Source organism: Pelophylax lessonae (assembly GCF_965119305.1).
Source record: "Pelophylax lessonae genome assembly, chromosome: 7".
Lineage (NCBI taxonomy): Eukaryota > Metazoa > Chordata > Amphibia > Anura > Ranidae > Pelophylax > Pelophylax lessonae.
Genome location: NC_138774.1, coordinates 140154003 through 140181110, shown reverse-complemented (window position 1 = coordinate 140181110; position 27108 = coordinate 140154003). Strand labels below are relative to the sequence as shown.

General features: G+C 38.3%; 1 protein-coding gene across 1 annotated transcript in view; it reads right to left on the bottom strand.

Annotated features, from left to right (window-relative positions):
* Positions 1 to 2120: 2120 nt before the first annotated feature.
* The window catches only part of AFF2 (ALF transcription elongation factor 2), a 775685-nt gene continuing 750697 nt past the window's right edge, over positions 2121 to 27108 (bottom strand). The window contains exons 20-21 of the mRNA XM_082263635.1: positions 10448 to 10662; positions 2121 to 2883 (exon numbers count right to left, since the gene is read on the bottom strand). Of these exons, the coding sequence (XP_082119761.1) occupies positions 2762 to 2883; positions 10448 to 10662 (337 nt within the window). The 3' untranslated portion in view covers positions 2121 to 2761. The remainder of the gene's footprint in view (positions 2884 to 10447; positions 10663 to 27108) is intronic.

Sequence of the window (27108 nt, the reverse complement as noted above, 5' to 3'; positions counted from 1 at the left end):
CCAAAATTAGATATGTATATAGCACTCAGTTACCTCTACACATCTCCTGTAAAAAAGCTGCATTTCATTTCTGTTTAAAGCATATGAATTCATGTGATTTTCCAAGTCACGAAAAAGTACCATAACATACTATCATCATCATAATGATACCCATGATGAAGACCTCCTTTCCATTAATTAGCAGTGACTTAAAAAAATAGGTTTACTAAGTAGACTACTTATAGATGTTGAATAGTGGTCATTGTGTAGGTGGTTTCCAACCGACAAACAATGCTTTTATCAGTCATGCATGAATATGTGCATTCCATTCTACTAAGGTGCATGGCTTTGATTAACGTATCTCTGGACATAGAATAACAGTGGGGTTATGGCTGAGTTTTTTTTTTTTTTATCTTGGCAAGAACCTTTACTTATTATGATGGTTCCCCTAAGTAATTTGTTGAACAGGTCTGTCTCTCTATTAAAAAAAAAAAAAAAAATCTATAAGGAATTGATACTTATTATTTCAGCCTTTGCTCTTTCAAAGTTCCAGCAAACAATGAGCTAGGCCTAAATATTTGTCGCCTTGGTTACTCACAATATTTGGTGCTTGGAACCATTCCTTTGTTAAATTCAGTACTAACAGTACCCTGGTGGATGTGACATATCTCCTAAGAGTCCAAAGTAAAGTCAGGGCATATAGCTTTATAATTCTGAAAACTGTGTATCATAGAAATAAAATAACACCCCAAACAACTTTTTTTGTGTTTGTGTTTTGATTTTAAAGCCCAACTCCAGACATTTTTTCTAATTTTGTAATAAATTTGGAAAAAGTAAATATTTATATCAAATATTTATTGCTGTCCATGACTGGGCAGATTTTAAAATTTCTTATCCTTCTGACAGTCTGTGACAGTGAGACAATAAATCAGGAGAGTTGTCATCACTGGGGCAGAAAGACAAAGGCAGTAAAAATGATCTGGCAGAGGATGAAACCCTTATCCATATTAAAAAAAAAAAACAAATTGTTGCAATCTTTGTTCCCACTGAAGAGAATTCCCACGTCTTCCTATCACAAATGGAAGGAGAAGAAATCTCTCCAATTGGGACACAGACCAAAATAAAAATTTTACAGAGGTTCTATGCCTTCCCCACTCCATCAAAAACCGAAACAAAAGTGTCTGGAGCTGTGCTGTTAAATTTACAGTATAAATAGTATCTTGTTAAATTACATTAACATCTTCAGCAGCAGAAGGTATGGGGTTAAAGCATATTTGGTTTTTAATCTGAAATCTGAGGTCATTTTAGAATAGATTGGTTTCATTTACTCCATTCAATTTGCTTCATAACGGAGGTAGCCAATGTGAAAATAAATAGAAATTCAATATTTTCTATAGCTTTTATCTCGGAAGCCTATCTATGCTGATCCTAATATCGTGCATTTGTGTCACACTACTGATAACCATATTACAGTTTTAATAAATAAATTTAAATTATTAATACAACCAATGTCTACACTTCTAGGGAACTTTCAGCATAAATAATACACTAAACATAATTACAATGCAAAAAATTATTCTTGAAAAGTAATAGTAAGTTATCCCTTAGAGGTATCATTTTTACTATACCATTTGAAAAATCAATATAATCCATTCCAAGAGCATCACACTTATTTAATACCATGGTAATGCTATGGCCTTTAATACGTTACATTGTGGGAAGAACAATGATGCTTAGTAACCCACAGCAGCCAGTTAGGGTTTGAGGTTTCAGCACTTTGTTGTAGGCAGTGATATTGTACATTATTTAAATTACTGATTATGGATTACAAGGAATTTTGAATGACTGCAACTTTATGCAGACAAAACAGAACTATGATATGCAGTAATTCAAAGCAATTTGATTTTGGATTTTTGCTGGCTAATGTGGTATGGAAAATGTCTGACTGATTGCTGTGGGCTACTAAATTTGCACATTGCTGTACCGTTTTAATGGCAATTGTTAAAATAATACAATCTGCGGTATTGCCCTCTATGTGAAAATCCATTTTTTCCTATAGTTTCTATTTTGCTGTTTTTATATTATAAAATATTATTCATAACTTCCAAAACAAGTTTTCAGATAGAGGAAGAAATGGGCAGTACAACAAATATGCATTGAATGAGCAAAACAAAAAACACATTTGAAATCATATAAACATCAAACTGTTCCAGTTGGTTTTGGTTCAGTTAGTTCTACCATGGTAAACATGGTTATTTTGGCCAAATGACTTTATTGTAAAACGGACTGATCTCTTGTCTTTCAGCGATATTAAATATATTGCGTAGATTTTACAGTATGGGGCTTAATTAGTACTTGTTTAAATTATTACTATGGAAAATAACTTGTCTGCAAATGTACTACTCAAAATCCAATTTTCTGAATTAAAGTGATTTCACAAAACACTTGTGTACCAAAAAGGTTTTGTTCCAAATCTTCACAAAGTGCATCACATTCTTAAGTAAAGGCAGTGAAGACTAAAACAATAATTTTAAAAATGTACTGCTTTATAAAGCACATAGGTACGGAGATCCAAAAGGTGGAAAGGCATAAGATTTGAAAATGAATGGTTAAATCAATTAATGCTACGGTGTGATATGAATTCCCAATGATGTTAAAGTCCACTTCCAAGAGACATAATATAAAAAGCTGAAATTACGGTACATGAGTATATTTCCACCAGCGAATGTCTTTTTGCTGGTAGAGGTAGAATCCAGGAAATGTATGATGAAAAGTGTAGACACTACAATAACTGCGCTTCAATGCGTAGCCAGTGAAGTCCTTGTCGAATATAGCGCACCAAGTCGGTCATGGTACTGTGTTGTGTTAATGGCTCCATTACCGTATCTAGTTCAAGAAAGAATTCTGTAATGACAAAAAATGGTTTTAGCAACACAGATGTATGTAATTACACATATATCTAAACAGGTTCCAATGTTACTAAATGCATTGGTATAATTACATTTTTGAATAATTACAAGGTTATATGATTTTTAAAAACATATTATTTGCTTTAAAATACAGCAATGAGTATTGAGCAGTAGTTTCTTCACTGCTAACATTTAGGGGAATTCTGCACCCAGTTTAAGGTTTTTCTTGCAACACTGTGTTTTAGGAGATTTATCCTTAACAACAGTTTTCACAGTTCATTTGATTAACCTTCATTTGTCGTTATACTTGGATAATAATATATAAATAGAAGTGGTTTGTTAGTTACACTAAGGAAAACTTGCCTTGTTTCCAATTTGGCTGAGCGTTAGCAAAGCACCCTATGCAGACATCTTAAATTGCATTTATTAGAAGATACCAAAGTTTAGGAACTCTTGCAAATGTATAAAAAATAATCTAACATAAAACATAGAGAAGATTCATCAAACTCTTGAAAGGCAGGCATTCTAGTATAGTCAATTACCAGAATTTTAGTTAGGTGTATATTCTTGTGGTTTTATAATATTAACCATAAGGGGCCTAAATGGACTTTCATTTTCCCAGTGTAGTATCAAGTATTGTGATTGATAGGCATAATGAAAAACTGGGACATGGAAATGGAGGACACTTCTTTGAAACTATATGCCAACCAACCCCAGATTCCTAAACATCATTTTTAAATATTGTTAATAACAGACATATTTGTATTTAACATATTTATAATATTTAAAGTGAACCAGCCAATTGATAGTCCCATGAGCTGTTACATGGCAGCTGTGGGGAGGGTCTTTAAACCTGTCTAGACACAGACTGTCCAGCTCAGCTTGGAGATTTCATAGGACTTTGTTGCCTGACTCTGACAGGTGTATGGGCAGTCAGATAGTATGAGAAAGATAGATATAACTGGGGATAGTAGCAGTGGCATATTAGGTGAACCTATTGCTTTGCCTTAAATGAGCTTTGCTTAATTTGCTTATTTTGCTTTTAATGAGCAAAGCGCAAGTTGTCTTTAACTATATTACAGTCTCACTAGCACACATGTGCTATTCTTTAATCATACATTGGTGCAGTTTGACAGTAGCAAAAGTGTAACCTGCATATTCTGTTCAAATTCCCATAAGGAACCTAAATGAAAATAACAGTCACTACTTCATAATATGTCAGTGTATAATTTTAATGGATACATAAGTTTGACAATGCTAAGGTTGAGGTAATGCAATGTATATATCTTGCTAGTGTTCCTATGTTTAACGTGTAATTTAGTAGAGAGGGGCTGGTTACGGTGTGACAGATGAGTGGTTTCCTGTCTGCTTATGATAAATGTGCTGTAAAGCAAAGCAGATGGGTTTCTACAAACAATGCATTTATTCTTCATTATTGCCCTTACTTGTTTTTGTATACAACAGCTATATTTTATTTTCATTACATGATACACTAAAAAACGAAGCGGGAATTGGTGGCATATGATTTCTTTTTTATACTGGGCACAGGGTGGCATATTGACCTGCATATGTAATTCCATATTACCAACCAGCTGATGTAACCATCCAAAGACCACTGCAGACATTACATGACAGCATTTATCTTCCTTACCTATGGCAATCTAACCAATAAGCACAGATCCAAGAAGACAAATTATGTTAACCAACAGCCAATATAATTTTTAGCATTTTTTTTAGCCATCTAACTCTACTTGAGAGGATCGGTACTAAATCTGGCAATGCAATGGCCACCTGACAGTTTAAATTATGGACGAGGAGCCACAGATTGGCTACTTGAGTGATTTCATCATAGGCTGTGCTATCTCAGGAGCCTGTTTATGCAGTCATTTGATATATCCACACAGAAAGGTTCTACCATATTACTAAACTTATCAGTATGCTTAATAATTTTCCCACTGATTTTTGACAAATAATTGTAAAATATTTGAACCTTTTTGTATCTTATAAAATCTTTCCAAAGACCAGCAATATCCTCCTATAAAGAGTTGGAGATAATTGAGGTCAGGTTGTTTCTGATCGAATCTGCAATTTTTTATACTGTTTGTTAAAAGATATTATGAGTGACCATCTTAAAGAGGAACTGCAGTCTGCTCACATAATTTGTAATAAAATCATCTTTGCCATTCTGAAGCTTCCCTCCAACCACTTTGCATATTATTTTATATGCACTGTGATTCTGTACTTACCAAATATGCTGCAGAAATCTCCCTCCACTAAGTCTGGCTGCAGCCATTTTAACTGTGGGCAGCTGAAGCTGCTGACTGTTCACTTCATGGATTTACACAGAGGCACACAGACACACATACACACACAATATATATAATGTAACATCGAGGGCCATTAGCTGATTCACTGTAGTCAGGAACTATATTTTAAGGGCCTGGTAGCCCATTTTTATCAAAAGGCAAAAATAAAAAGTCTATAACATATAGGTTCCCTACGCAGGGGTTCTTCTCCAATAAATACACAAAGCAAAATGCTAGCCCACCTGGCTCTTTATGCTGGTCACCCTGACCATAGGTGTTTCTGTGCAGACCACTTTACTCTAGCGTGCACAGCTCCAGTCTGGCCTTAGTCCTGCCCTTTGCAAATACACACACACTCTGGCTGCCAACTGCAGCTTCTGACTCCTGGAGAGGATTGGAGTCCTCCTGAGTTCCATGCTCAGACCTCCTGTCCGTTAGATGAAGACGTCTCCAACTGAGAGTCCTGAGGTATTCCTGTACCTTCATTATAAGGGATGTGAGCACCTGAGCACACACCCTACTGGTCCTCCACAAAAGCAGCTATCTCCATTCCACAGCTACACTCTGTGTCCTTTAAATTACTGATTTTACAGTGACAGCGTCTCGTCCTGTTACAAAATATACTGTGTATATATATATATATATATATATATATATATATATATATACAGACGCACACACACACACACATATATATATATATATATATACTGTATGTATAAAGACAGACACACACACACCACTGCTTGACTGCACATTTCTCCTCTCTGGATGAATAGATCTCTGCAGTCTCCTGTTATCTCCACCCTCATCCAGCTCCCTCCAGCTCTGCAGCTATCATTGGCTTTCCTATGACTTATCCTTCCCTCCCTTGCTGGCAAACTCCCATGAGTTAGAGAGAGAGCTGTGCATGATGTCATTAGCCTAGGCTTTTTACCAGACAAGAAAGAGGAAGTGGGCTGTGTAAGGTTTTTACTGGCAGAAAAAAAATGTTTTACTATCCAAAGCTAAAACAACAAGGGCAAAGGATTTAATAGATGGAAAGATGAAAAAATTATTGAAGAGACGATTTAAGTGCGTGTCTATAGAGAAAAACTGAGTAGAAGTGTAAGTTGCAACCACTCCTAAATATACAGATGCATGACTTAAGTATACAGATCTCTGATATTTTGCCATAAGTTGAGCACATCAAATTTCTCATGTAACGGCACAATTAAACATATAGCGGTGAAATTTTCAGAGGGTGAATTGATAATATACATTTCTCAGGTATGGAACTTACAAGCTTATATTTAAAGCGGTAGTATACTCATTTTTTTTTTTACTTTTACCTACAGGTAAGCCTACAATAAGGCTTACCTGTAGGTACAATTAATATCTCCTAAACCTGCACGGTTTAGGGGATATTTGCCCTGCATGCAGCCACTGACCCACTGACGCTAGCGGCGCATGCACTCTGATGGTCCGGCAGACCTTCAGAGTTCCTTGCCGGCTACTTGCCGGAAAGTAACTCCCGCGTGCATGCACGGGAGTGACCTCATTGCGGCTCCAGCCACTCACAGCACCGGAGCCGCCGAACCCGGAAGAGATGCCGAGGGAGAATGACAGCTCCCACAGCGATGTCCGGACGTCCGTGTCAGGGCTTCGTTTTAAGGTAAGTATTTCATAATGAGCTAGTATGCGATGCATACTAGCTCCTTATGCCTTTGTCTTGCAGGGTTTTTCTCTTTTTTTTTTTTTCGGCACTATACAACCGCTTTAACTAATAAGTTTAATTAACCTTTTTCATTCTGTGTTTTTAAATATAGAGCTATATTTCCATGTCACCTGACAACTTGTGTCAGCTATTGCTCTCCATTTTTAATATCTTTTGTGTGACCTTCATGTTTAGCTCAAGCTCTATGTTAGCAATTTGCTAGAAATCAGGTTGTTTTAGATTGATTAGCTGAAAAGTGATTACTGAAAACTTTAGAGTTTATGTTGATACGGCTTCTGAGATCATTTAGAAATCATTGATGGATGCATGGGACCTGTAGTTGACCTGCTTCAAGCAAGTTTTGCAGTCTGATAGATCTGTATGGGAATGCAACACCTTGTTAAAATATTCATGAACTATCATTGATGTGTTGTGTTAGAAAAGGTTGATTTCCCATGCTAGGTATGTCAGTGAGTCCCCCCCTCACACTTTGCATCTTGAAAACACAGTGTTTTTTAATGAGCATCTACAAATTAAGATCAGTTTAGCCAAGTGTAAAATAGCATAGTATGAAGGGTTTAAAGTGAAATTGTAATGTTGGTGAGTCACGGCAACTGTTGCCATTATGTGCATGTATGCACAACATACTTGCACATAATGGTAAGACTTGCTCTTCCCCAGTTCTCACCGGTCCGTACTTCCTGTCACCACTGCTGCTATTTTATTTTTCATGTGCATCTTCTTTTTTTGCCTGTTGAGTGGTTAGTGATGATGCTACTCCTGCATACGCATGCTTCAGTTACATAACCCCATCAACCAACTCTATTCTCTGCATTTTATAAATTCTGTGAGTGAGTTGGCAGTGTATACGGCAATGTGCATGTACAACAGCCAGTGTGCACAAAAAAGAAAAAAAAAAGCAATTGCCAGAAAAAGGGAGAAAGAGCACTTTGGCAACAGTCTTTTTTGCCAAAGAACTCTACCTGCTGGCATTTTTTAGGGTTAGTTCTGCTTTACACTTTCATCTACCATTTCCATGCTATCCAAAGCTAAAAAAGTTTTTTTTAGCAGGAGTTAAGCCTTAATGTAATGTTACATTTATAAGTGAACATAAATTAATCAAATAATACTCTATCCAAAAAATTCATTACTAAAAATATAACAATTTAATCAGTGCACGATCTTTGCATTCAATACCTTTTAACACTGAAACAAATATTTTACCAGGTGCTTTTCTTTTACTGTAATATTCTATTTTAATTAATTTCATGCTAGATATTTAGCACTATACCACACTGTGCTAATTACTAGATTCATAATATTTCATTTTAACATCAAAACACCCTACTGTGGAAATGCTTCTAGGTTTACATGGGAATGTTAACAATTCTGCATAATGCCTATAATTATGTCATTAAGAAGATGTAATTTTAGATTTAGTCAGTTTTGTCTTTTTTTTCTAAATAGTTATTAATGAAGACAAATATAATTATTACTTTGAATGAGTGGCTGTGTTGAATACATAGCAAAATATTGATAAACCTGTAATCCTCTCGTGTCATTTGATAAATTCTGTTGTCTTGTTTGGAGCCTTCAAACATTTAGCAAATTAAAAAAAAGTACCTAGGTCCTTGGAGCTGCAGAGAATACATTGTTTTCAATCAGTCTCATAAGGCTTACCCCTTTACTCTGGTAGGGAAAATACTATTGCACAATCACTGTGACGCACTACGTTGTAGAATTTACACCATGTGTGTGCAGTATGCAAATATGGCTGCTGCCAAGTACATGTTTATTTATAGAGTACACTTTTGCAAAAAAGGATTACAGATTAATGATATGACTTGCATTAAAGCATATATAAACCCTGACAATTAACATTATTAGCTTCTTTTGGTCTGTTAAGTAAACTATTAAAAGTGTTTTGTATACATCTATTTTTATAACTGGAAAAAAATACCCAGTGATCCTACCAGAAATCTAGTGAGCCAAAACGTTTTGGTGATTTCTGCCCTTCCTGACTTATCAGTTGACAATGATTCCAGATTTTTCTGTGGACTATCCCCTTATGTTATGGAAAAATGGGGATTGAGAAGTGATCTGTTGATCGAAAACATTTCGTATCCTAGGGAGGTATTGTTGTTTCTCTATAGATAAAATTCAATGAGAGAGCCTTGTTACCCTTGGACTGGAAGCCTGTTACTGGCAGGATCACCAGCTACAAATAAAGGGAAGAGTCTAAAAAAGAAAACATATGCATCTATCACACATGGGGTCTGGTAAGCTGCAATATATTATATTTTTGGTCTTGGTGTAAATACGATAGATAGATAGATAGATAGATAGATAGATAGATAGATAGATAGATAGATAGATAGATAGATAGATAGATAGATAGATAGATAGATAGATAGATAGATAGATAGATAGATAGATAGATTTATATTAGGATGTGTGTAAAGTTGGGAGAAAGATGGTATGATGATGTAGGCTGGTCTTTTTCAAATAGGAGTTATAAAGCCTCAATCTGTTTTTTATTATGTTCTGTTGGCCTCTGGGCTGACTATTATGTCATCATGAGAGCTGAATCAGCTCAATAGCCAACACAAGAAGCATTCCTTGCAATGCTGCTACTACTTGTCAGTCTGCAACAGTAAGTGCTATTATTGGCAAGATCCCCAAGTAAGAAACTTTGCACAAGATTTACAAAAAATGATTTGCTTTACAAATTTGTATACAATAAGGCATGCCAAATATACTGCAATATAGACATAGGGTTTGCATTCACTTTAATTCTTTAGTTCTGTAATCCAGAGCAATCAATCAGAAGCCATCTTGTCATTTTTTACAGTGAAGTTTGTTGAAGAAAGCTGATTGTTTCATACAGATTGCAAAGAGTGGTCTATGACTGTGCAATTTCTTGCTGATCTCTCATACTAACGCTAAATTGGCAATACATGGCTTCGATCTAAACACTGGCAAAACAAGGACATGACTACAATTATGATTCCTGTGATCCTTATTATTAAGTATATTGTTATAAATGTTATAAACTAATTTCAATATCACACTGTCATGCTATACAAATGTTAGCAGTTCAGAATCCATCAAGCGTGCTGCAACATCTCCCTGGTACCTTAAAACCAGTGGATTTTCCAGAAGAAAATACAAAAATAACACTTTTAAAAGGGTAGCCATTAAAAAATGGCTTACACAAGCATTTTGACTTAGGAGTAAAAGTAACATATCCTAGTGTTCATTCAACACAAATTCTAACTTACCCGTACATTGGCTGTCAAAGAAACATAGCCTAGATAGGGAAATGGCACAATCAAAGAGCCCATGAAGAATAAACATAAAGTCTACATGATTGTTTTTTTTTCTTTCAGACCCCAAACCTGCTGCAAACAGTCTCCAAGATGTAATCATGTGTGGCGAACAAAAAACAATAACACTAATATAACAATTTAAAAGATACCTATTTTTACAAATGCATTGAACAAGTTTGATGGGTAGGCCTGACCAATACAGAAATAATTAAAGTGTGTTAGACGCACCTTTATTTTCTCTTGCAAGCTTGTCGGCCATGTCCCAGTGTTCATAACTACGTAATACATTGTTGGTGATATTTACATGACTGGCAGCCATGTGGTGGATACGCTGTGGAATAGACACTGTGCCTGTAGAAGAGGAGCCTGGGGCTACATTGCTGATCCCAGTCGATCCTACTGGAGATGGGCTCAGTGACATTGGAGAAGGGGTCTCTGTATTCCTGAAATAAAGCAGATTCATGTGTTTACCCAAAAAATAAATGTTTTGTTAAATAGTAGAAAAGAGTAATACATTCATCAGTCTTTCAATGGCAGGGTCACCAGTGCTGAGAACAAGCAAAAAGCCTGCAGTCTTCATTAAAAAAATATTTTTCCCTTTATCTAAAATATTCCTGCCTTGACACCCAACCTTATTCATAAATGAACCTTTAGCCCCTAACAGTTTAACCTGTCCCTGATAGCTTTATCTTCCATATCCCTAAAACCTAAAATGCATGTAAATGAGCTTCTCTTATTTGGTTTCTTAAATTCATTTTTGAAAGCACCTTGTTATATCTGTTGATCTTGATAGAAATTCATTGCTGTCTTATTTTAAACGGTGTTAACGGGAAGTGTATTAGGACTATAGAACACATCCCAGCTTTGTTATGGAGAAGAGCAGAGGGAAAGGTGGTATGCGGTCATTGCCACTCCAGGATAGAAAGCCTGTTACTGGTAGGATAACCCTGGTAAAATTAAAAAAGTAAAACTAATGCAGCCACCACGTATAAAGATTGGCTAACTTGAATATATTATATTTATGCTTCTGAGTTTAGGTACATTTTAACCTAACCTGAGTCTAGAAGGAACCATAAGACTCGGTTCACACCTATGCAGGTTGATTTTGATAGTTTCTGCAGTGTTTTTTTGCTGTGCGATTTTATTTTTGCACACGTGGTTTTACCGTGATTTTACTGTGATTTTGCAGCAATTTCATTTTGCATTTTTATGGAGTTTTTTTGCCAATTTGTTGTTGGGCAGATTAGGAAACCGCAAATCACAGCAAAATTGCGACAAGAACGCACTACATGCTTTACTGCAGCTTCTTCATTGAAGTCTATTGAGCCAAAAAAAGCAAAAAAAAAAGCACCGGTTTGCATTTAAAAAAGTCCATCACCCTTCAAAAAAGGCAGTGGCTGAAAAAAGCATAGATGTGAATGTGTCCCATAGGAAACTATGGTAAATGGCATTTCTGCAAAAAGCACCAAAAAACGCATAGGTGTGAAACCAGGCCTAATGCTTAATCTCTCTTAAAACTTATCCTGCTTTCAAAAAATTGAACTCTTAACTTGGTTGTTACCACTCAACACCCCTAACTCTACTACAGCCCAGCCCCTAAAGTGCGTCTGAGTTTTTAAACTCACCCCCTTATAATTAATCCCTATAATACTGGAAAACTAAGACTATTTCTAGCTTAACCTAACCCATAACAATAAATAACTCCTATTCTGCTGCTTACTAAGCTCATCCTGTGCCAGAAGTCTCTCCAATAGCATGCTGGTCCTATGCTGAAAATATGCAGCATAAAGAACCTAGAGCCAGAACAACTTGCTTCAAGAATACAACCAAGTCAGGAACTTAGGTGAAGTCTAAATCATTTAGAGATTTCAATATCTGGGACATTTGAAAATGCTGCCTTGCAGTGGGGCTGTGCCCACATTGCAAAGATTACCTGCTTGTTTATTCCATTCTATTTTACATACTTGATCCTCCACTCCCCTGGCAGACAGTGCTTCCCCATGCTACAGTGGTGGACTGTCCCTCGGGGTCCTCACATCCATTACAGGCCTGTGGACCCTGAATTGGTCTTGATGATGTCCCGGATCTTAGACCACTTTAGCATGGAGGTGAACACGTTGTGGGAACCAGTCTAAAAGCATAGTGGAGTAGAGGATCAGATGAGTAACTCTTCTTTTCTATGCCCCCTGGACCTAAATTAGCAGCTAACTTTTTCAGTTCGGACACAGCCACACTGCAAAAGAGAATTCTCAAATTTCCTGAAGTTAGGTTTTAACAAAGTCTTCTGCTTAACAAATGAGCTGTATCATGTATTGCAAAAGAAAGATTTTATTCTGCATTAGCCAAAATTAAATGAGGAAATCCTCCTTAAAGGGATAGTTCACCTTTACCACAAAACTACCTATACAGAGATAAGGGGCATCTGTAGATAAAAACAAACTGTGCAGCTCTGACTAAAGTTGAATAAAGCGCTTGCTAGAGGTGTAGGCCATTTACATACCTTATGAAGCCTGACTGGAATACTCCCAGAGTGTTGCTAAGTACTCCCAGGACGTTGCTAAGTGAGGACTAGTCATCACTGCTCACCTCCACCATCACAGGAGTGAGATCTCAAATGCTGAGCTCAGAGCTACTGCACCAGGGGACAGAAAGAGCATGTGAGTGGGTTGAATCAGAGAAAGAGCTCACTCCTGTGATGGTGGAGGTGAGCAGTTATGACTAGGCCTCATTTAGCACTGTACTGGGGGTACTCGAGTCAGGCATCATAAGGTATGCAAATGACCTACACCTATAGCAAGGGTATTATTTATCTTTAGTCAGAGCTACACAGTTTGCTTTAATCTACAAACATCCCTTATTTGCATAGGGGCAGTTTTTTTGAAAAGGTGAACTATCCTTTTAATATTACTATTTATGACACATAGCACAGTTTAGATATGAAACAGAGTAAATACATTAATAATATTCATTACACCAGAATCAACAAAAGTTTATCAATCCTGACCAGTGGCCATTCCACCCTTTCTTAAAAGCCGGTTCACACTACCATGACCAGAAAGTCGTCCCATGAAGCAATTTTTTAGCGTGACTTTAGCGCGACTTTGAAGAGACTTTTGAAGAGACTTTGAAGAGACTTAAATGATAGGCGACTTTGTCTGTGGGGAATGCCTGGGTAATCTTTTTCTTCTTCCTGGAAAGTCTGATCACAGTCGCTTGAAAATAGATAAGGATCCGACTTAGAGGCGACTCCCATTGACGTCTATGTGCACAAGTCGGATAGAGGTCGCCTTGAAGTAGTACAGGAACCTTTTCTGAAGTCGGAGCGAATTCAGTAGTGCATATTAAGACGGCTCTCATTCATTTACATTGAATTTGTAATGACAAGCAACTTGGGGCGACTTGAGGTCACACAAGTCGTGCCCCAAGCCGGAGTAGTGTGAACCGGGTCTTAGGCCCCTTTCACACAGGCGGACCGTTCAGATCCGCCTGTCCGTTTTTTTGGCGGATCTGAACGGTCCCCCCATGCATTCCTATGGGGCATCGGATGTCAGCGGAGACATGTCCGCTGACATCCGACCCGATCCGATCCGTCAAATCTGGACCCTATTTTCCATCCATCCAGCGGATCGGATCGAGTGGGATCGGGTGAGAACGGACTGACAGTCCGTTGACATCCCATTTCCCCCATAGAGATGCATGGGGAACTGTCAGCTGTGTCTCCGCACACAGCACGGAGACACAGCTGTCATCCTGCTGCTCAGCAGGGGATCGGCGGCTCGATCCCCCGCTGAGAAAAACGGACTCCGCCCAACGGACGGAGTGTGTGAAAGGAGCCTTAGTGTAACAAGCTTTATTTTTAGATACTTATTCAAACATTTTAGTTACATTCATTTTTATGTAAACAGCAATTCCAGAAATTGGTGAAACCAGGTGGTGAAATGCAAATGCTATCCTGCAAACAAAGCAATGGTGCAAAAGTCAGTAAGTCCACCAACTTTATTCTATGGTCTGTGTAATCCATTGCGCCTAGATTTTTACAGAACTCCTGTATGTAGATATGTTTGCTGAAGCTCAGCCTAGGCCTCATTAATTTCAACTGCTGGTGTTTAAATGATGAAAGAGTGCAACAAAAAATCCTAAAAAAAGCCCTAAAAACTAATATGGGCAGAAAGTGCGCCTTGCAATTCTAGATTCTGAATTTGATTCCCACCAAATTCAGCTTTAAGTTGTTTGTATGATATTTTCTAGCCAAATGCACTCAATTTCTTAAAAATAAACTGATTATTTGGGCTTGCTCTTTAATTAGATGTAGCGAATAAGAGTGTGGCAGCATTATTAGAGTGTGAGCTCCTTCAGAGATCAGAAACATATGTATATATTGCTATTTACTGTTAAACGTTGCATAATTTGTTGGCGTTAAAAAAATAAATAAATGAATAAAAAAGCCAGCTTCAAGACTTGGCAATAAACCATTTCATTTTGTTTTAAATACTGTATACTATAATAAAATTTTGTAAATTAATCTTAGTAGTATAGATATTAGTATATTACCTTGACCACATTTCCTGATTCCACCATCAAAGCATTTTAGAACACTTCTAAAATCTAATAATATTACTGAAGTGCCCTCCTACATTTTTAGCAACAGCTTCCAACAGCATTTATATGAGTAACCAAATGAACACTTGAAATTCCTTCTTTTTTTTTTTTTGTGAGAAAATCAGAACCAAAACAAACATGTATTATACATTTCAGCAAGGTGCCTCTTTTCAGTAATGTTATGAAAAGGCTGTTGGTTTCTCTTCAAATTCTATGGCTGTGTATAGATGATTCACATACTAAAAGCTTTAGCATTTTATTTTTAATCGCAGTGAAAAGGTGAAATAAAATAACATTAAAAAATACCCTTTGAAGGGTTATTTATTTTTCTTTATTCTGCTTGTTCTATGCTAAAGAGAGACAACGTAAGACCTCTGGATTTTTGATAGTTATTATGAATTTCTACCTGCTGCCAAATTCTATCAGTGCTACTGGTAGCCAGGAAAAAAAAAAGATCTCAACAGATAATACAAAGCCCATTATTTTAGCATTTTGGGAAAACCACAATGGCAATTTCCTCCAAACACAGCCAGCAGGACCGTCATCGTGCGACTCATAAAAGGCCCCTGCTGCGTCTTATTTTCAGCAGAAAGCAAGCAAGAATTATGAACATTTCTATACAATTCCTTCGGAAATGCTATGGGAAATTGTTTGTAATTACAGATGGGTCTTTCCATAGCGTTTAGAAAAAAAAAAAAAGAAAGAAAAAAAAAATGAAAGGCGTGTATTTGGTGCAGAACTAATACTGATTACAGAGAGGCGCTTAATTCCATGTGAGGTGATTAGCAATCACCTGGTGCCAGAAACCCGCTGGATATTAACAGGCCTTCGCTCTCATACACATAGACAGCAGGATGTCAGCAGTGTAGAAACTGCTTCTGAATTATACTTGATAATCCAACTCCCTGAAGAAAGCCAAGGCGCTCTCTGTGTCTCACTTTTATGCTGCATCTGAACGGCTTGAGACCATTTTTAATCTATGCTCATATCTGCCATATGCATGCAATTGCTTGTTACTTGAAACTGATGAAAAATCTTCTAGAAATATCAGGTTGTTCTTAAAGCTCATCTTCAGACAAATATTTAGACTCTATTGCAATGAGACAAAAAATGATTAGCATGTCCTTATCAAAGATGTTATGGTTGTGCATGTGTGTGTATATATATATATACTGTGGATATATGCAGTATATATAGAGTATCTCAGAAAAGTGAGTACACCCCTCACATTTTTGTAAATATTTTATTCTATCTTTTCACGTGACAACACTCAAGAAATTACACTTTGCTACAATGTAAAGTAGTGAGTGTACAGCTTGTATAACAGTGTAAATTCGCTGTCCCCTCAAAATAACTCAACACAGCCATTAATGTCTAAACCACTGGCAACAAAAGTGAGTACACCCCCAAGTTAAATTGTCCAAATTTGGTCCAATTAGTGATTTTTCCTCCCTGGTGTCATGTGACTTGTTGGTGTTACAAGGTCTCAGGTGTGAATGGGGAGCAGGTGTGTTAAATTTGGTGTTATCGATCCCACTCTCTCATATACTGGTCACTGGAAGTTCAGCATGGCACCTCATAGCAAGGAACTCTCTGAGGATCTGAAAAAAAGAACTGTTGCTCTACATAAAGATGGCCTAGGCTTTAGGAAGATTGCCAAGACCCTGAAATTGAGCAGCAGCACGGTGGCCAAGACCATACAGCGATTTACCAGTACAGGTTCCACTCAGAACAGGCCTTGCCACGGTCGAAGTTGAGTGCAAGTGTTCACCAACATATCCAGAAGTTGTCTTTGGGAAATAGATGTAGGAATGCTGCCAGCATTGCTGCAGTCATTAAAGGGGTGGGGGTGGGGGGTCAGACTGTCAGTGCTCAGACCATATGCCGCACACTGCATCAAATTGGTCTGCATGACTGTTGTCCCAGAAGGAGGCCTCTTCTAAAGATGATGCACAAGAAAGCCCGCAAACAGTTTGCTGAAGACAAGCAGACTAAGGACATGGATTACTGAAACCATGTTCTGTGGTCTGATGGGACCAAGATAAACTTATTTGGTTCAGATGGTGTCAAGCACGTGTGGCGTTAACCAGGTGAGGAGTACAAGGACAAGGGTGTCTTGCCTACAGTCAAGCATGGTGGTGGGAGTGTCATGGTCTGGGGCTGTATGAGTGCTGCCAGCACTGGGGAGCTACAGTTTATTGAGGGAATTATGAATGCCAACATATACTATAACATACTGAAGCAGAGAATGATCCCCTCCCTACTGACTGGGCAACAGGGCAGTATTCCAACATGAAAAGGACCCCAAACACCTCCAAGACAACCACTGCCTTTCTAAAGAAGCTGAGGGTAAAGATGATGGACTGGCCAAGCATGTCTCCAGGCATAACCCCTTTTGAGCATCTATGAGGCATCCTCAAATTTAAAGTGGAGGAGCACAAGGTCTCTAACATCCACCAGCTCTGTGATGTCGTCATGGAGAAGTGGAAGAGGAATCCAGTGGCAACCTGTGAAGCTCTGGTGAACTCCTTGCCAAAGAGGGTTAAGGCAGTGCTGAAAAATAATGGTGGCCACAGAAAATATTGACACTTTGGGCCCAATTTGGACATTTTAACTTAGGGGTGTACTCACTTTTGTTCCCAGCAGTTTAGACATTAATGGCTGTGTGTTGAGTTATTTTGCGGGGACAGCAAATTTACACTGTTTTACAAGCTGTATACTCACTGGCTGCTCCTGAGGAAGCGTATTAATGCGAAATGGTCATAAAGCAGTGCTACATGACAGAGGTCCATAGCCACCAGTACTATCCTGAGTCTGGTGGTTTTTCATGTAAGTGCTCTTCAGATGCTTGCATTGTATGGATCAATATTGGATGTTTTTACCAGTTTTTAGAGTTGCTTGTTATGTCTTCATTTTAAATAAATGCTACACTATGAGAAAAATTGGTCTCTCCTATGTCTGCTGATTTGTACACCTGCCTTGTTGGAGTGTTGGAGGAGATATCCTCTGGTGTGAACCCCCATACATTTGGCTTTGCCCAAGACCTGGTACTACATTAAAACACATTAGCTGTCCTAATAAGGCATCATATGAGTCTGGTGAGTGTGCATTACTATTTTTGGTGAAGGATCACTGGTGGAGGAGTGTCTATTCAACTATATTGGCACTGAATATCAGCACACTTGTGGATGTATTTAAAAGACTTCATATGTTGTAATGGACTGAATTGTCATATACACCTTTCTTTATCCTTATATTTGGATCATTTGTCACTTTAAATCACCGTGGATTTATGTAAAAGACTCTATATATGGTTATGGACTGAATTGTCACATACAATTTTATCTTTATCTTTGGATTATTTGTCACTTTAAATCACCATTTTTAGCACTGCAACCTTACTCTACATGTTATTTTGGTGTTTGAATATTCACTGTTTGCAAGCTGCTGTCCTATATTTGTAAGGCGCTTACATTACCATATTTTTTATGTAAACTCCCTACTTTACACTGTAGCAAAGTGTAATTTCTTCAGTGTTGTCACATGAAAAAATAGAATAAAATATTTACAAAAATGTGAGGGTGTACTCACTTTTGATATATATATATATATATATATATATATATATATATATATATATATATATATATATATATATGAAATATAAAAGGTTGAGAAGCCCTGCTATAGGGGCATGAGTCCTGGATGGAGAGGTGCCCTGTAGCAGCCTTCCCCCTTACTTTTGCCACGGTGTATGGTGGAGGGAAGGAGTCCCAGATGGAGCTACAGTATAGTGCATCAGGAGACCCACGAGGAAATCATAAAGGTCTCCTGTGAAGTTGATAAGTGTTAAGACCGCAGCCACTGTCACGGCTGGTCCTAACATTTTAATTACTGTGGTTGGCAGGTCTCACTATTCTTCCCTACCTACTCCGCGCTGAGAGAAAGTGGAATAATTTTAAACATCTCTGTTTTAAACAAGGTTAGGACTGTATGATACATTCTGATCACCACTGGGTTTTTTCTTTTTTTCTAAACAAATAAAAAAAGACCCAAAATTCTGAAAAAAAAACAAAAAATTTTTTTCTTTGTTTATGTCAAAACATTTTGTAAATAAGTAAGTTTTCTCCTGCACTGACAAGCACTGATGAGGCTGTACTGCAGGTACTGATAGGCACTGATGAGGCAGCACTGATGGGCACTGATGAATTGGCACTGATGAGGTTGCAATGATGGGCACTGATGATGAGGCACTAATATGCAACACTGATGGGCATTGATAGGCGGCACTGATATGCAGCACTGATGGGCACTGATAGGTGGCACTGATATGCAACATTGATGGTGATTAATAGACGGTACTGATGGGCACTCAAAGGCGCCACTGATGGACACTGATCAGAAGCACTGTTGGGTTGCACTGATGGGCACTGATAGCTGGCACTAATAGGCAGCACTGATGAGGAGGCACTGACAGGCATTATTAATTGGCCCTGACTGGCATACTTAAAAAGCACTGCTTGGCATCTTTAATGAGCACTGATTGGCATCCCTGGTGGCCACGGGTTGGCATCCCTAGTGGCTTGAGTTGGCATCCCTAGTGGCATGAGTTGGCATCCCTGGTGGGCTCTAGTGGGCATCCCTGATGGGTCTGCACTGATAATCAATGCACTGATTATCAGCGCAGACCCCCCCATCAGGAGAGCCGCCGATCAGCTCTTCTCTACTCGTGCCTTGCCAGCGCAAACTGAGGAAAGCCGATAAACTGCACTTCCTGGTTACAATGTGACCAGCTGTGATTGGTCACAGCTGATCACATGGTAAGAGCCTACATAATAGGCTCTTTACCGAGATTGGAGATGCGGTGTGTCAGAGTGACACACTGCACCACCGATCGCCGCTCTGAGCGACCTCACAGGCGCGTGCAATCGGCTTATCCTGCTGGACGTCAAATGATCAGCCATCATTCTGCTATATGGCGGGTGGGAAGTGGTAAAAACCTATTCCTATGCTTGTCCAGAAGGAACACACTGATGCTGCTACATGTAGGAGATGGTTAACTACATACCAGACAAGATAAATGTTATTGAATTGTAGGGTCACATTGCCTACTGAGAGTAGGAAACTTCTAGTTTGCTGGGTACCTAGCATAACCCCACAATCCTCTAGTGACTCCCTCTATTCAGGCAACATTTAAAATGATTGTAAACCCTTACATAAACCCACTGAAGTAACTCTGTGATACACAGAGATGAAACAAATCCTCCTATGTAAGTTGTACCTTTTTATCTGCAGCTCTCTCTCCTCTACAGCCGTTCAAAGTATATAGTTTGCACAGTATTTCTGAGCTTCAGAAGGCAAGGGGAAGGGCTCTGATGTCACACACTGCACAGCACAGAGAGGAGAGCTGAGTGTAATCTGAGACCTGAGTGGAGGGAAAGCATACACCCAGTAAAATGAAACTCAAATTGTGGTGTAGCTTATAATAGATATCTAAGTAAAGTTTAATTCCAGATAGGTATCATCCTAACAAGTGTACAGACCAAAATTCCAAATAGGGTAATGGGACTTACACCACCGGAAATAAATACATCAAAATAGAAATTATGTTAAAAAAAGATTATGTTTATTGTATTCAAATGCACATCTCCTGTCACTAAATTACACAAATAGAGTGTAGCTTACAATTATGATTTTAAGCTATACTGAATTTGTGTAAATTTATGGACAGTAGATGTCTACTTGTATACAATACAAATAAGCATTTTTTTTATACAATTTCTATTTTATTTAATTTTTTCTACATAGTATATTTTTTAATTCAGATTTTATTTTTGAAAATGATATAACAATTAAACAGCAACAACTAAAATCAAGGTCAAATCATCGTTCCTAAAAACAACATCTAGTTTTCCCATGATATTCACTGATGCTCAAAAATATATATTTTCCAAAATATTGCAGGGCTGATAGTATATAAATGTTTCCCCCCCCACAAAAAAACCCCACCCAATGTTTATCAAGAGTTTCAATTAGAATTAGAACCTGATGCATCAATCAATTTTCTCCAGATCCTTTCAAACTTCCAAAAAATATTGTGTTGAACATGGTATGTTTTTCAAACATTACATATTTATCCATTTTCCTGAATCCAGTACCCTAAAATAGGAGGATTGGGTGAAACCCAGCAAGAGGCGATCAACTTACATTCTATAAAAAAAGATCTCATGAAAACCGCTATCTGATCAAGGTCCATGCTATTAGGATTTACATACCTCAAGAGACACAAAACAGGGTCTAGAGTCAATCTGGTACCACATATATGGAGTTTAGTAAGTCCAACACTTCCTGCCAATACCAAAATAATTTTGGACATTTACAAAAAAGGTTCATGAAGGTGCCAGGAGATTGCGTGCATCTTGCACATTCAGAGTTTTCTTTCCTGCCTACCCTGTGCTAAAGGTCCGGGGTACATTTATACAGAATAAAAAGTTGAGTTACTCTGTGAGTAGGAGATATTGAGGCTAGCTGTAAATTCTGTAATATTTGGTCCCATATATCCCCGAGAGTTACCTCAATTTTTACCTGCCATCTTTGCCTATATAGAACAGTAATGCCAGAGAGCATTTCAGAAAATAATCGCGTATAAACCTTTGTAATAAGGCCCTTTGTAGAGTCTGCTCTTGCTATATGGCCAAAATAGGAACAGAGGAGAAAGAGACTTTTGAGGTCAAACCTTGAATCTTCAAAGCATGTCTTAATTGTAAATATTTGAAAAAAATTTTGAACTAGGTTCTATTCAGTACAAAGTTGTTGATACATTTTAAAGACCCCATCTGAGTATAATTGTATCACGGTAGTAATCCCTACACGCTCCCATCTGGAAAATCCTTCCAGTTGTAGAATTTCTGGAAATGCTCTGTTTAACCCTAATGGCGTTAATCTAGTATATCCTGAAATACCCAGCATTTTTTTAGTGGACTGCCAAACCTTGTATATCAAATCTAATGTTGGATAGTTAAACTGATTAAAAGGTGGAACAGTGGAATCTAATGCCAACAAAGGATTGCCATTGTGAAATAAGTAGATAAGTATATTGTAAGATGATGCATGCAAACTGCCCAATTCCCAACCTGCAAGTTGAGTCATCAGAAAATATACCTCATTTGGTGCTCCTCATTTGGCATCCCTGGTCATTTGGATATTGAAGAAATGCATATCTAATTCTAGCAGGCTTATTACACCATCTAAGGTTCAGAAAAATCTTAATAAATTCTTTAAAATATTTAAACGAAACCCAACAGGGCAAGTTATGTAAGTAAAACATCAACTGAGGCATCCATATCATTTTTCAGATTGGTGCGGCCATTGGTACATTTCTGAACTAATGGTGACAAATTTTGAAAAATATATTTTCTATGATAATTAGAGATAATTACCCCAAGATATTTAATCTTTACATCAACTTTGAGTTTTGACACTACAGATGGGAGAAGTATGGATTTGTTCCAGTTTATCGTGAGACCAGAGAATGTGCCATATTTATTTATGGCAGTCATTGCGGTGGCTAGCGATCCCCTGGGGGTCTGCTAAATATAACTGCATGTCTTCCACATACAGTACATAGCAATTGTTTCCTCATATTTTCCTCAACTGAACCCTCATAGCCCCGCAGTTTGTCTCAGCAGTGTCGCTAAGGACTCTATAGCTAATGAAAACAAAAGAGGTGCCAGTGGACACCCTTATCTGATTTCATGAAACAATGGAAAATAACCTGACACTCTCCCATTAAATCGAACAGAGGCTCTAGGACATGTAAATAAGAGCTTAACCCAGTTGTAAAAGATATTGTCAAAATCAAAGTGCCTAAGCACCTCCCCAATACATAACTCCACTCTATACTTTCAAAGCAGCATCTAAAGACAGCAGTTCTCTATTCGTCAAGTTATGCACCGGGTTTTGAATATTTTAAGTTGAAGAGCATAATCCCAGTTTGGTCTGGATGAATAATAGATGTAATGACTTTATTTAACCTGTTGGCTAGGATTTTAGCTAAAATTTTAATATCTGAAGTAAGCAGTGAAATTGGTCAGTAAGATTCTGGGGATAATAGATCTTTTTCTTTCTTGGGTAACACTACAATAATATCTTCCGCCATAGACAAAGGGAGGCTACTAGTCACCAAGGCTGCATTAAAGACCTGTAGTAGAAGAGGCAAGAGTATAATTTCATATTTTGCATAAACTTCATTAGGGAGACCATCCCTTTCAGGAGCCTTCCCTTTAGAAAGGGATGCCACGATGGCCACAAGTTCCTCCATAGTTATTGGAGCATCCAGCAGAAAGATATCTGCTGGAGATACAGTGGGAAGAGCAATACTATCCAGAAATTATAACAAATCAGCACTGATACAGGTTGGCCTAGATCTGTAAAGCACCCGATAGAAAGACTCGAAGACTGCCAGGACATCATCAGAAGTAGTACAAAGTCGCCCACTCATTGATTTTATTGCAGTTATATAGTTATATTGGTTTGTGAGCGGGTGATAGCAGACTATAAAGATTTTAAATTTATCATCATGAGAACTATCCCCTTATGAGATCTCCTTGCTTAGCAAAGTGCTCCATTTTGCTCCTACAGCACACCCCGATCTATTCACATTATTTGTGGATCTCCATACGTTTTCGGAACCTAAGAATCAAACAATTGTACAATATATGGGCGGCCAAAGACAGTTTGATCACTCAGTCAGCTGTTGATACGAGCTTTGGGGATACTCAGAATTTTGATTCTCTTAAACTGCCTAGTCCATCTTGAAGACCTCTATACAGATCTGGATGAAGATGAGTACCATATGATGTTGGCACTCACTCAACATCCTCCCACCTCTCGCCCCGTACAACATAACAATTTTCGCCCCAAGTCATCCTTCAATCCCACACATGTCAAGGGACATCCAGAGCTTTTACCAAGTAGTCTACTCAGATCTCCAATGGATGTGTAACTCTTCCATAGCTCTCCATCTGACCTGCTCTAATCTCACCATCCAAGAAATACAGGTCCTTAATCAATTATCCGCTGATAAACATGTTGCCATCAACTCAGCAGACAAAGGCTGCTACAAAACAAATCTGATTACCTCAATGAAGCACACAAATTATTATCTGACCCTAAGATCTACCAATGAATCAATCATGATCCACTTCAATGTTATTGTAAAGAGGCGCAACTATTGGTCCACACATCATTGGATGAAGGCATTATCACCAAAACAGAAGCCTCCTTTCTCCTTAGGGACAGTAATACTACACCCTATTTTTATCATTTGCCAAAAATTCACAAGAATTCTAAAAATCCTCTAGGACATCCAATAGTGGCAGTCATGGAAAACATGACCAATTTCTTATCTATCTACACTGATCATTTCTTGCAATCCTTGGCCAAAAAACAACCAGCCTATATCCAAGATTCGAGACAGCATCCATCTCCTAGAAAATCTAAAAATGTATCCCTGGGAACACGCATATTTATGGATGTCTCTCGACGTTGCTTCTCTATACACGTCAATACCCTATGAAGTGGGACTAAGAGCAGTAGAATATTTTCTTTCTCAAGATCCACTTACTAATATCAAACAGGTCTAGCTCATTTTGGATGTTACTAAGTATTGCCTTACACACAACTACTTTCAGTTCAATGCCAAGTTCTATCTTTAAAGTTCCATCTTTAAACCCAGGGCGCAGCAACGGGTGCCAACTTTGCACCCAGCTATGCCAACTTGGTCATGGGCCTTTGAGAGCACCATTTGATCTGGAATAACAACCCCTTCTGCCCGAATATCATCTATAACGGATGATATATTGACAACATTGTAATCATTTGAGATGGTCCAAGGACTCTTGTAGATTCTTTTGTCACCTATTGCAACATTTTTGGCCTGTCAGTCACGTCTGTTTGTGATCCAAATTGTCTAGCCTTTTTGAACCTTGAGCTTTGTCACACAGACACCGCCATCTATGCCAAGAATTACATCAAGCCCACCTCTGGCAATTTCTACCTCCACTTTCAGAGTTGCCATCACCTGAGGTGGACAGCCAACATTCCCAAGAGTCAATTCTGCAGACACTATAATGTGGTATTTTGAATGATCTATGTCAATACTATGAAGATAGCATGCTGGGTAATGTAGTCTATGCCCTCCCTTGGGAGAGACATAAAAAATACCCCCACACAAACATGGCCACATCACAAGCCTGAGAAATGAGCAAACATGCTCTGAACGCACGCCTGTTGGTCCAGTGACAGAGGAGGAATCACTACACTGACTTGGAGACCTGGGACCCACCAGAGTGGCCGAGCAGCTGGCAGCATCCGCACCTGACAGCAATCCGGATTGGGATGACATAGAGAGACCCTATATTAGATATGTCTACTTTTACTCCACCTTTGTGAGTTGCTAATTTGTCTTTTAACAAACATAGAACAGAGGTCATGGGACTTTAAATGAGGCAGGTCACTAACTGAAATACACATAGATAAAATCAAACATTACCATTTTGATTTTATCTCTATGTATTTCAGTTAGTGGCCTGCCTCATTTAAAGTCCCATGGCCTCTGTTCTATGCTTGTACATACAATTAAGGATCGAGGCATGTCACTGTGTATGATTCAGATCATATTCTTTTTGTATTTTAATAAATTATGTTTTATTACTAATCTACTACACTCAGATAGCACTGCTGTGTCTTCACTGCCAAAAGCTTACCTGCCCTCTCTCCTTCTGCCCAAATGAGATGTTTGCAAAATAATTGTTTATCTTGTGCTCTTTTCTGCATAATGAATTTAAGTTGAGATTGTGCCTCTACCCAAGATGAACAGTTTGCAGGAGTTGGATCTGTATCATAGGCAGTTTCAGCTGCAGTCAGCTGTTCATTTACTTGATTTATCTCCCTCCTGCTACTAGATATAAGCCAGCTAATTTCTTTAATAAGGAGGCCTCTCAAATAGGCCTTTATGGTGTCTCACACAATCATAAGAGAAGCAGTATTTAAAGTTATTTCCAGAAAAGAAGTCAAAGCATGTTGTTAGATTCATGGGTATTAATTATCTGAAGCCAAAACGGAGCCAGACTTGGTCCAGCTGAAATAACCCCAAGTGTAGCCAGCAAAGGAGAGTGGTCTGACACTCCCCCAGCCAGAATGTCAATAGAAACAACATATCTAAATATTTCAAAAGTACCCAGCATTAAATCAATATGAGAGAGAGAATTATGGGTTCTTGAGAAGCATGTATATTGAGCCTTCACAGGATGTATTTTACGCCAAAGATTGCCCAGACTCATCTCTCCACACAACTTGCCCATTGGGGTCAATACATCTACACTGACCTGTTTAGGTGCAAGGAACCTGTTCTGTATGCTATTAAAAACATTATTAACCAGTTTCGGACCGCCCACCGCATATATACTGCTGCAGGGTGGCCCCGGTGTTGCGGGCGCGCACACATCCCCGTAGTGCAGCTCTCGCTGTGATTAGACACAGTGGAAGCCAAATGAGCGGGTCCGGCGGCTGACGGGATATGTCGCTTGTTGGGCGGAATGACAGAACAGCGGTCTGCCTATGTAAACAAGGCAGACCGCTGTTCTGTCAGGGAGGAAAAGAGAGATCTTGTGTTTCAGCTAACCTGAAACACAGATCTCTCTTTTCCTCTAGTGCATCCACTGCCCCCACAGTTAGAAATCACTCCCTAGGAGCACACCCAACCCCTTGAGCACCCCTGGTGTTAACCCCTTCACTGTCAGTGGCATTTATACAGTAACAGTGCAATTTTTTTAGCTTTGATCACTGTGTTGGTGTGACTGGTCCCCAAAACGTGTCACTTAGTGTCAGATTTGTCCGCCGCAATGTCGCAGTCCCGCTAAAAATCACTGATCGCCGCCATTACTAGTAAATGCAATAAAACAAATAAAAAATCAATAAATCTATCCCATAGTTTTTAGACACTATAACTTTTATGCAAATCAATCAATATACATTTATTAGTATTTTTGTTACCAAAAATATGTAGCAGAATACATATTGGCCTAAACTGATGAAAAAAAAAATGATTTTTAAATTTTTTTTACTGGGTATGTTGTATAGCAGAAAGTAAAAAATATAGTTTTTTTCAAAATGATGGTTCTTTTTTTGTTTACCACCTCAGAGGTGGTCAAATAAAAGGCAATATAGTGCCGTATCGCAAAAAAAATGGCCTTATATCAGCTATAAATTTTGTGAACAATTGGAATACC